Source organism: Hyalella azteca, unplaced genomic scaffold, assembly GCF_000764305.2.
Source record: "Hyalella azteca isolate HAZT.00-mixed unplaced genomic scaffold, Hazt_2.0.2 contig16646, whole genome shotgun sequence".
Taxonomy (NCBI): domain Eukaryota; kingdom Metazoa; phylum Arthropoda; class Malacostraca; order Amphipoda; family Hyalellidae; genus Hyalella; species Hyalella azteca.
The window spans coordinates 161523-173280 of NW_025946460.1; the positions used below are offsets into that span (position 1 = coordinate 161523).

The 11758-nt window shown below is 36.4% G+C and overlaps 1 protein-coding gene across 1 annotated transcript in view; it reads left to right on the plus strand.

Moving 5' to 3' along the window:
* LOC108669195 (chromatin-remodeling ATPase INO80) overlaps positions 1–11758 on the plus strand; it is a 28735-nt gene extending 16977 nt beyond the window's left edge. The window contains exons 20-32 of the mRNA XM_018156498.2: positions 273–419; positions 1436–1555; positions 2946–3072; positions 3965–4092; positions 4415–4509; positions 5506–5578; positions 6245–6403; positions 6938–7037; positions 7895–7983; positions 8336–8452; positions 9048–9159; positions 10473–10598; positions 11598–11758. Coding sequence (XP_018011987.1) covers positions 273–419; positions 1436–1555; positions 2946–3072; positions 3965–4092; positions 4415–4509; positions 5506–5578; positions 6245–6403; positions 6938–7037; positions 7895–7983; positions 8336–8452; positions 9048–9159; positions 10473–10598; positions 11598–11755 — 1551 coding nt within the window. The 3' untranslated portion in view covers positions 11756–11758. The remainder of the gene's footprint in view (positions 1–272; positions 420–1435; positions 1556–2945; positions 3073–3964; positions 4093–4414; positions 4510–5505; positions 5579–6244; positions 6404–6937; positions 7038–7894; positions 7984–8335; positions 8453–9047; positions 9160–10472; positions 10599–11597) is intronic.

Here is an 11758-nt window from a genome sequence, read left to right on the forward strand (position 1 = left end):
TATTTATATAATAGAATTTATTTTCTTATAATTCATGGATAGATTTTGAAAATAACAATTTCTATGTTTAGAATATGATTACGCCTAGAGTTAGAAGAGTATTTTCTAAGCCTTAGATGGTACTGTTATTGGTAGAAAACTTAAAAAATTAGCAACGTTTTCCAGTAGAAATTGCTCTAACTCCAATGTCCAATCCAAGACATTAAAACGTCGATCTTGTTGCTCTGGCCCGTCTTATTGCTAACGTCTCGGATGTATTCTGACGTACCCAGACGTGTGGAGTTCGTACGTCCGAATGTCCCACGTCCCCTTCAGGAGAAGAGGACGTCCCAGCGCGCCCGTTCATTCCCCGTTTGCCCGTAACCCGCGCATGTGAGCCCACTTCGCTGCCCGCGTTCCTGGCACAAACTTGCCCTAAGGTACTAAGGAATTACTATTAAATATGATGTAATTAATTAATCAAGTAATAAGGAATCAATTTAGATATTCAATTAATCTTAATTAAGATGTAAATCAATTAATCACTGACTCCCCTCAGGGGGGACTTATGGCGGGTTTTGAGAAACGTTCGATATTGAGACCTTCCACCTCTATGGTGATGTTCATTCTGACTTTCGGTGCGAGATAGCTAAATAGCTGAAGCGCTGGTAAACATGTGGCTACTAAACTAACTAATTAACTAATCAGTAACTGATCTCGTGAGTGATTAATCAACTAAATCTCTTAATAATTTTAATTGACCTCCTGAAATAATGCTGGTTTCGGTTTTATTTAGTTATAGATTATTCCGATGCAATTAATATTTGCATACGTCTTTGAAGCCTGACACCGTGATAATATAGGAGCGTATACAAGATATCTCTAGTGTCGGGATAAGTACATCAAAATAAAACTTTACTTTTTATTGGTAGAATCGAGAGACATGGAAAAAATAAGGCGAGATTTATTATTTGGTAAATGCTTATTTCATTCAGAAAATGAAAATTTGAAGTTTAAATTAAATTTAAAAGCGAAATTTTAGCAGGAATTCCATACTGAATGCGAGTTCGAAAGGGTCCTTCTTCAACTAACGTAATTAGTTTCCAAACTATGTATTTGGGGTAAAGAAATTATCAAATTACAGGAATGACCTGTCCCGAGTAACGTCGAGTTAACGTGTTAGTTTTGCATAAAGTAACCCGCACTAGTTTGGCTTATACCCAGTGAAAATTTGCAGACGCCTCAGCTTTTGATTTGGATTACCAGAAGCTGGGGCGACTCTAAATTGTGTTAGGGTAGTGAGCTGCTGAAATTATAGTCATCATACTTATGTTGCAGGTGATGTGCAGTGCCAGACGCCTCAGCTTCTGATTTGGGTTACCAGAAGCTGGGGCGACTCTAAATTTTTTTAGGATAGTGAGCGTCTGAAATTATAGTTATCTCACTTCTGTTGCAGGTGATGTGCAGTGGCCGGCGCCTGTACAGCTACGACCAGCACGCATGCGTGAGCGCCGCGCCTCTCAGGCCGCCCCTGGCGCTGCAAATGCTGCAGCGCGGCGTCGCGCACGTGCAACAGGTGCTCTGTGTTATTGATCTGGTCAATTATTGAATAGAATTTCATATTTGAATTCTATTTGAACTTGATTTAATTTTTCACTAACCTCTTGGAAAATAGCACTCTAATGTTTAACGGGTGTCATGCTTCATTTCCCTTCATATCTCTCGATATAACTTCACTTTATGTAATCAATCCATTTTAGCGCATTTTCTCATTTATGAAAAAAAAATCATGTGCTCGCCATGTCCGTCTGTACGTCCGTCCGTCCGTCTGTCTGTCCGTCCGTGACTTCACGTTTTCGTCGACGAGAAAATGCGCTCTCTGTCACTCACTGAGTTATATTATATATTAGTTATATAAATGCGCTCTCTGTACTGAGTTATACTTTTTTAACTGTGAGTTTCATTTGCATACTAGATTTAATAATTTAATTCCTTCTATAAAGAATTAGCTGCAACCTTAAACCGGCCGTAGACCTCTTTTTGATTAATTTTGTATCGGTTGAAGAAGCCTATTTATTTACATAGGTATGACAATTTGGGATTGAGCCGGTGAACGAAATCCAGAAGCTTGCACCCTCACAAACACGCAGTCGATTTCATACCTTAGTTAACTGACTTGTGTGGACATTTAACTCAGTTAATATGGTAATGTGAAGTTCTATTCCGCCATCTCATGAATTAATTGGTAAAATAGATTTTTATCGAAACCTATGCTATGCCATTACCCTCTTGCTATGCACAACATATGCTATGTCAGTACCCTCTTGCTATGCTATACCATTACCCTCTTGCTATGCTATACCATTACCCTCTTGCTATGCACAACATATGCTATACCATTACCCTCTTGCTATGCTATTACCTTCTTGCTATGCTATACCATTACCCTCTTGCTATGCTATACCATTACCCTCTTGCTATGCTATACCATTATCCTCTTGCTATGCTATACCATTACCCTCTTGCTATGCACAACATATGCTATACCATTACCCTCTTGCTATGCTATTACCTTCTTGCTATGCTATACCATTACCCTCTTGCTATGCTATACCATTACCCTCTTGCTATGCTATACCATTACCCTCTTGCTATGCACAACATATGCTATACCATTACCCTTTTGCTATGCACAACATATGCTATGCCATTACCCTCTTGCTATGTTATTACCCTCTTGCTATGCACAACATATGCTATGCCATTACCCTTATTCATTTGCCAGTCGTAAAGCAACGATGCTTGAGGTCAGCGCTACGTCGTAAGAACTTTTTTGCAACGCGCACACTTCAATTCATAGATTATTCTTGTGTGACATGATCAGCTAGATTATATGCGGTGTGACCTTAATTACACCTTTAAATATCGCACTAAATGATCATTTATATAATGAATTTCCGTGACAGATGGAAAGAGCATCTATGGGAGACATCAGCCTAGAGACGCCTTGCCCGATGCAGGCGCCTGAGAGGGGCGGGCTAGACGCTCTCACATCCGAGACAGGCGCGGACTGGAACCACGTTATCATTCCTGGTCGGTTTATCTATTGCTTTATTATTAATTTGTGGAGAATTGTGTCTTGAGTAACATAGCGAGTTAGCGACGTGAATATATAACGGCTATTTGAGAGCATAACCACGATACCCACACCACATATCGGGGCATAAGTACTTGTATTATCAGTCTATTATCATTTTTTTAACTTTATCATCCTATGATCGAAATATGTAAATAATTTTTACTACTTACTGGGCACAAGCAAAAGTGAAACAAAAGTCCCGTATCTGGTGTATACGAGAGACGGAGAAGCTATTTTAAATAGAAATTTCTCTTAATCCTGAGCAACAAATTTCAAAGCTGCCTCCAGTCCGGCGAAGTGACACAAAAACTTTAATTGTTTCTAGCCTTCATCACAATTTATTATACTAAGCCTGAAAGAAGTATCATTCTGTACGAAATAATGAACTTGTATGTAAGTTTTCCAAATTTGTATCTTTAATTCGTATGCAATTATCTGTATTGTTATAAACTGGCGGTAACGTGTGTTACCAGGATTTTAAGATTGAATATCATCGACGTCTGTTAATGGACTGTAGGCAAAGCTTCTACTACTCGCATATGCAAAAACATTGTCCGTCATATTTAATTTAAATCTTGCACAAACTTAAATTTTGCAAATGTATTTAAATCTTGCAAAACCTTAAACCTTCCGAATATATTTATATCTTGCACTACCTTAAATCTTGCAAATATATTTAAAATCTTGCACAAGCTCAAGTCTTGCAAATATATTCATATCTTGCACCACCTTAAATCTTGCAAATATATTTAAATCTTGCACAAGCTTAAATCATGCAAATATATTTAAATCTTGCACAAGCTTAAATCATGCAAATATATTTAAATCTTGCCGTACCGTGAGCAGACAAGCACTCGCTCATGATGGACGCGGGCAAGTTGTTCGTGTTGGACTCGCTGCTGAGTCGCATGAAGGCAGCAGGCAACCGCGTCCTTATCTACTCTCAGATGACCAAGATGATCAACCTGCTCGAGGTGCCCCTCTTTATAACCTCTCACTGTCTATTAAAAATGTCCTAAATTTATTAGAAACATCTTGTCCAAAATCATGATTAAGCTCAATTTTTTTCATGTAACATTGAACTCAAATGTTATGCTGAAATTAAAATGTTTCTGCTTAGTTTAACTTCAGATATATTATGCTTACTTCTGATGTTCTGCTTCTCAAAATTGTGAGTGCTTAGCAGCAAAATATACTTTATCTGATGGTATTTGCAGTCGGACAGAATTGGAAGCCACTTTAATGTAGATTATTTTATCCGCGATTTAAGTTATATTAATATTACTTTTTGTTTAGGATTACATGCGGCACCGGCAGCACAAATACATGAGACTCGATGGCTCCTCCAAGATCAGCGAGCGTCGTGACATGGTCGCCGACTTCCAGTCCAAGTAAGAACCATTGCTTAGCAAGTCCGGTCTGTTTCAGCGCATTTTCTCATTTATGGAAAAAGGCGCTTTTGTGCTCGTTATGTCCGTCCGTCCGTCCGTCCGTCTGTCCGTGACTTCACGTTTTCGTTGATTTTGAGAAAATGCGCTCTCTGTCACTCACTGCAGTGAGTACTGAGTTATATTTTTTTCTCTGGGGTTTATTTTTATACGCACGCGAGGGAAGGAGGGGACTGTAGTGGTAGAAGTGCGAGGACGACCGCAAGAAAGAGGGCCGGTGATATCTGAAAATACTATTGTATAAAATGTTTGCATCAAAATTCTTTAAATTCAGAAAAAATATAACTCAGTACTCACTGCAGTGAGTGACAGAAAGGGCATTTTCTCGTCGACAAAAACTTGAGATCACGGACATTCAGACAGACAGACAGACAGACAGACGGACGGACGTGGCGAGCACAATAGTGCATTTTTTCCATAAATGAGAAAATGCGCTAAAAAGAGTACCGGTTTGAAATCTCCTTATAAAAAGCATTAAATTTTATAAAGAATTCGACCCCGTAGCTAATATCCTATGTGTCAAATCAGGAAAAATGTTTGTAGAACCTCTCTGATAATTTTCTAATAGAAACCATTTAACAAATGTTTTAAATCTATTCTAGTGTTTGCATTCCAGTAAAGTTCAATTTATTAAGCACGTGTTGTCACTGGTAATATTATGTGCTTTAAAATTTGACACAAAAACACAGTCACAATAAATTGAAAATTTCACGGCGTCCAAGAATTGAATCGATGAACTCAGCTATGAGATCAATGCTCTGTACCATATTTGTCGTAATTAAAACTGCTTGACTGTTTCCCGCAAAAGCTCCGTACCATAATTATCGTAATTAAAACTGCTCGACTGTTTCCTGCAAAAGCTCTGTACCTAATTTATCGTAATTAAAACTGCTCAACTGTTCCGTATACCGTGATTTAATTCGTTGTGTTCCCTCGCAGATCAGACATCTTCGTGTTCCTCTTGTCTACGCGAGCTGGAGGAGTCGGTATCAACCTCACGGCCGCGGACACTGTCAGTAAATAATATTTATTAACGAAACTATAAATAAAGTTTATTAAAAAAACTGTAAATAAAGTTTATTAAACACACCTGTACTTAAAGTTTATTAAAACACCTGTAAATAATATTTTTAAAATTGCCACAGATACTGATTTATATTTCGCATCTAAATTTGGGATGATATTTTTTTTATAAAAGGAGTCAAATTACCGTGAAATCATTTAGTAAAATTCTATTCTTACAAATTTATTTCATGTGAGTATCAATAGTTTTTGTAATAGTATCATTTGCAAGCTCTTAATTTGCATTTCTCTTGTATATCTAAACGCATTATTCTGGGTCCCGATGTCTCCTCCTATCAACGTGAGGTCTGGTAACACATGAGATTAGTTAATTGCATTTGTCTTACTCGTGTATTTGTTTTTTACAATTCTTACTTAAACCAGCTAACAAAATTAAATAAACTCAATTAAATAAGCTCACTAACTCAATAAATTTTCCCATGTTATATTTAAATCTTGCAAATGTCCCGTAGCAGACAAAATATCATTAACCAGCAAAAAAATATCATTAATTCAATTGTATAAGTTCGCTCAGTGTATAAATTTTCTCAGGTGATATTCTACGACTCTGACTGGAACCATCAGATAAAATATTATTAATTTAATTGTTTCTCAGGTGATATTCTACGACTCTGACTGGAACCCGACTGTGGACCAGCAGGCGATGGACCGCACGCACCGCGTGGGACAGACCAAGCAGGTCACCGTCTACAGGCTCATTTGTAAAGGCACTATTGAGGAACGCATCCTACAGCGGGCCAAGGAAAAGAGCGAGGTGCTTATGTGGGATGTTTAATTATTTCCTTATAATTAATTAAAGTTTAATTATTTCCTTACTTCGATGTTTATTTCGAAGCGCCTTGGCACTTCGTGGATTCGATAGAAGAAATTCTCTTCTGTGTACAAGCACCCCGCGAATGTAAATGTAATGTTGTTAGATAATTGCTTGAATTGGAAACGTGGATGCGCAAAATAAATGCAATGAAACGTATATTACGTCGGTGTGCTACCTAATTGTAACTAATTGCTGCCTAATTAAAAGGAATCGAGACAAAATTCTCTCCAATAGCTCAGGGTATATGCGAACTTTAAAGTTATATCTTCAAATATATTTCACTAATCTAGAATTCCTTACAAGTGATTTTTTCTGCATGCAGACCGCACATTAGCCGCCCATAACACACGTGGCAGCATATCTTGAATGAATGTTTGTAAGCTTATTGGAAATATCTTATAGATAAACTTTATATATAACTTCAGATATATTTCGGTGAACTGGAGTTCCTTACAAGTGATATTTTGCACACAGATCCAGCGCATGGTTATCAGCGGCGGGAGCTTCAAGCCTGACACGCTCAAGCCCAAGGAAGTCGTCTCACTGCTCCTTGATGACGACATCGAGCAGCAATGTGAGCATCAAATTTAATGTTATGTGTTTTTAGCGCATTTTCGTTTCTATGGAATAAATGCACTGTTGTGCTCGTCATGTCCTTCCGCCTGTCTGTCCGTCCGTGACTTCACGTTTTTGTCGACGAAAAAATGCGCTCTCTGTCACTCACTGCAGTGAGTACTGAATACCATTTTTTTTATTTTGGTCTTGATTTATTCATGTATTACTAATAAGAGCGTTGGCATCTGTATTGCGTTAGTTTCGATGAGATTCAAATGAAACTCAAGTATTTCAGCAAACTGACTAACTAGGCAAAGAAGGTCGAAAAATTGCGATCAAAGATTTTTAAAAAAGTTACTTATCTTTTTAATCTGTATTGTGAGTAAATCCACCATTTTATCATTAACATTTTCACACTTCAACACGCGGTCTATTCCCGTTAAACATGGTTTCAATAAATTAACATTTTATTAATATAGGATTGAAGTTTTCTGTTTAAATTTTCAAACCTTACTTTTCTAATCTTAGTCAACAAATTTCAATTTTCTTGCTAAAGTATTGAAAGTATATTTTCAGTTTTTCAAGCCTCACTTCCTTTTTTTAAATCTTGTCATAAATTTCAACTGTAATGATTAGTTGTCTTCATTCGTGTACCTAGTACTCGTATTATATATTCGACTTCGTAGGGCATGAAATCGCATTGAAGGTATATTTTCTTTTTCTTTCAACTGTAATTATTTTTAACTTTCAGTAATTTAATTTTACATGCTATTTAAACTACATATTTCATATATATATAGTTTAAATAGATGAAATATATAAAAACTATATATTTCAGTTTTTCTAAACGTAATCGTGTTCGTTGTTTCCCCGCAGTCCGCGCTCGTCAGGACGAGCGTCGTGCGCTAGACGAGCGCCGTGTCGAGTACAACAGAGAGAAGATGCGCAAGCGATACGCTGAGAAGGTTATTTAATTTAATTAATATTTTGTTATCACTTGAAACTCATTTGCAGTTCACAGAATGAAATATTATTCCAATTTTGATTGAAAAAAAAAAAGAATATTTTGGCTATGCTGAGAAGGTTATTTAATTTACTTAATACTTTCCTATCACTTCAAACTCAATTGCAGTTCATAGAATATACATATTATTCGATGTTTGATTGAAAAAAGAGGATATTTTGTATTAAACGAGAAATGCTTTTTTTAAATATATGAAAATGTGTGAGAATAATTTCTAAGAAATGATTACCAAGGCTAATTATCCATTAGTATTTAAATTGAACAAAATAATTAACCAGGAGTTTATTTTGCAGAAACTGGAGCGAGAGCTTCTGGAGGGCAAGAAGAGGCGCGTGGAGGAGGAGGGCGACGAGACCAAGAGCTTCTCACAGCCACCCACGCCCTCGGACGCTGACGACGGCAAACTTGCTGTGAGAACCTTTAAATATTTCTTATATATGTATATCTTATATCTGTGTATCTTCCTTAACTCTTAGATATCTTCCGCATCTCTTATAAATCTTCCGCATCTCTTATAAATCTTCCTTATCTCTTATATATCTTCCTTATCTCTTATATATCTTCGTTATCTCTTATATATCTTCCGCATCTCTTATATATCTTCCTTATCTTTTATATATCTTCCTTATCTTTTATATATCTTCCGCATCTTTTATATATCTTCCTTATCTCTTATATATCTTCCGCATCTCTTATAAAGAACAAGGATTTATTTACAAAATCTTGAACACAGCGCTGATCGTAATCCAGCTATGAAGATTGTGCTCCCAGCGATCTCGGTCTAAATCCCCACAATCTTGAAACTACCAATCGTGATTATAATTCTAGCAATCACTATTTTTATGCTTGCTAAGACAATCTTGTACCTAACATTGATCTTGATATAAAAGATCCTGGGTTCACGGTCTCGTCGATCAGTGAAGATGTTTCCCGCCGACAGGCAAATTATAATATTTATTCTTCATAGAGGTCAATTTTTTCAAACTTTAAAAAAATTCGTCGCAGGCGGAGGAGCAGGCGAGCGACCCGTCCCTGCCACCGCAGCCCGTCTGCCGGGGCGACGTTCAGAACGTCGAACCGTCGACGTCTGCTGCGTTCATCACAGACCTCCCATCTGGTACGATCAGTATTAAACAACGTTTAATTAGCGTTAGTTCATAGAAATAAACGAGTTATCAATGTCATTTTAACGTCATTTGACTGGCGAATAATTGGTTCTCGGTATTTATTATTAAATGCTCTACTCATTAGGTACATGACGTTGAAAGAACGTAGATTTAGCGAAATTAACTCATAATCAACATTATTTGCTTGGAGAGTGAAGGTAATCCTGCTGACCTGATCCCTGCTACTCCAAGTATTGCTTATTCAAAACGCCAGTTTGGTGCAGAAGGTCAAAATAATGAAATAGCTTTTTTATTATTTTGGATTCGTATTATTAGCCAAATGGATTACAAATATTCCCATTAAAAATCAACTTATTATCCCGCTTGGCTGTTGATTTGGTTAGGATTCTTGAATGTGCACTCGGAACCGATTGCCGGGGAAATCTGTGAGCATTTTAAAACTTGCATTCAAGCATGGCATGAAATCGTATCTCTCTTCTTAGCATATGATATGTTTTAAAATCTACATTCTAATAATAATGAAATTATTTTAAAAATATTATAGCCCTTTTTCATGTCTCGTTTTTCTTAAAAATTTTATTGAAATTGAACGTAAAGGCCTTTCTTTCAGAATCGACCAGATCTCGAAACATTGTAAACTTTTATTGCGATCCTAAATTTCGATGAATAATATAGGTACCTTACTTATGGCCTCTTCATTATGAGCAATTATTTTTTCAGCTTGTTGTTATATTGCATAGACATTTACCCTAGAAGAAAACTTATAAAATATTGATGATCCTGTATTCATTTTCAATAATTATATTGAAACTCAAAAATTGCATTGGAGAAATGATGGCGATATATCATGATGTAATAATGATGAAAATTATATAAAATATAAATAATGATAATATAAAATTATAATTATTCCTATAAAAATAGGAATAATGAGTTAAAAATAAGGAATAATGATTATCGCACAGGTATGACAGTAACAATTATCACACAGGTATGACAGTAACAATTATCGCACAGGTATGACAGTAATGATTACCGCACAGGTATGACAGTAATGATTACCGCACAGGTATGACAGTAATGATTACCGCACAGGTATGACAGTAATCATTATCGCACAGGTATGACAGTAATGATTACCGCACAGGTATGACAGTAATGATTATCGCACAGGTATGACAGTAACAATTATCGCACAGGTATGACAGTAACAATTATCGCACAGGTATGACAGTAACAATTATCGCACAGGTATGACAGTAACAATTATCGCACAGGTATGACAGTAACAATTATGGCCCAGGTATACAAGGCAGCGTGCTGGGCAACACGACAGTTCGTGGTCACCGCAAGCGCGGCCGCCCGCGCATGTCAGGCGTCAGGGGGCGCGCTGCTGCCATGCCTCGACCCCCGCCCCCTGCTGACTCAAGTTACTACACGCTACAATTGTTCTTTCATTCATTATTATTATGCAAATCTTGAATTCATTATAATTATTATTATGCAAAGTTATATAATGTCTCTTTCTTGAATTCATTATTATTATTATTATTATTATTATTAAGCAAAGTTATATAATGTCTATTTCTTGAATTCATTATTATTGTTATGCAATATTATATATCATCTCTTGGAATAATTCGTTACAAATAATATTTTAAAGCTGAGAGACAGATTATGCTACCAATAGGAGAGACGTTAAAATTATTCTTTAATTAAATATAATTATTATTATTATTATTATGCAATATTATATAGCGTCTCTTGCAGGTATTGGTTACAAATAATTTTTAGAGCCAGACAGAGAGATTATAATACCGATAGGATATATAATTAAAAGCGTTAATAAACTACCGGTAGTGTCTTAACAAATCGTACAGTTCTTATAAGCTCGAAATTCGAAATCGATAATTATTTATTTTCCTTCATACGTTTATACGTTATTTCGGTTTTAATCTCTTCAGTGTAAATCTGACCTTTCTCTATTGATTATATTTGTTTCCCATTGAGATATTGAGGGAGATATTTAAATGTAATATTTAGCATTGGTCCACTGTGCGGTGTAAATCATGATTATGTAAAATTGAACGCATATCTTTAAATTGCATTTGACATGATTTTTTATAAAATGATCCAAATTAATTTAGAATTAAAATATAATCCAATGAGAATGCGCAAGCTGCATGAACGATCTAACTTTTAAATCTGCCATGGGCTGTCTTCAGATCTGTTATCATTTTATTATACTTTTAATTATTTCATCTTTAGAATAAAATATCAATACGAGTAGGTTAAGAGAATAATATTGAATAATAAGAACTGAAAGCAAAATTAAGAACATTGACATAAGAAACACGCGCAAAATTTTATTATTTCCACACGCTCCGTATTAAAATTTTAAAATAAAGATACACATCCTTTTCTTCAGGCTCTTCGTCAGCGCCTGCTGCTGTGGTGGTGAAGAGGGGTCGCGGGCGCCCTCGTCTGCTGCCCTTAGGACCTGGCCACATGGGGCAGCGCCCCCTGCAGCAGCTGCCTGCTGCCCTAGGGGCGCTACAGCAACGCCCTCTTGACATGACGCAGTAGCTG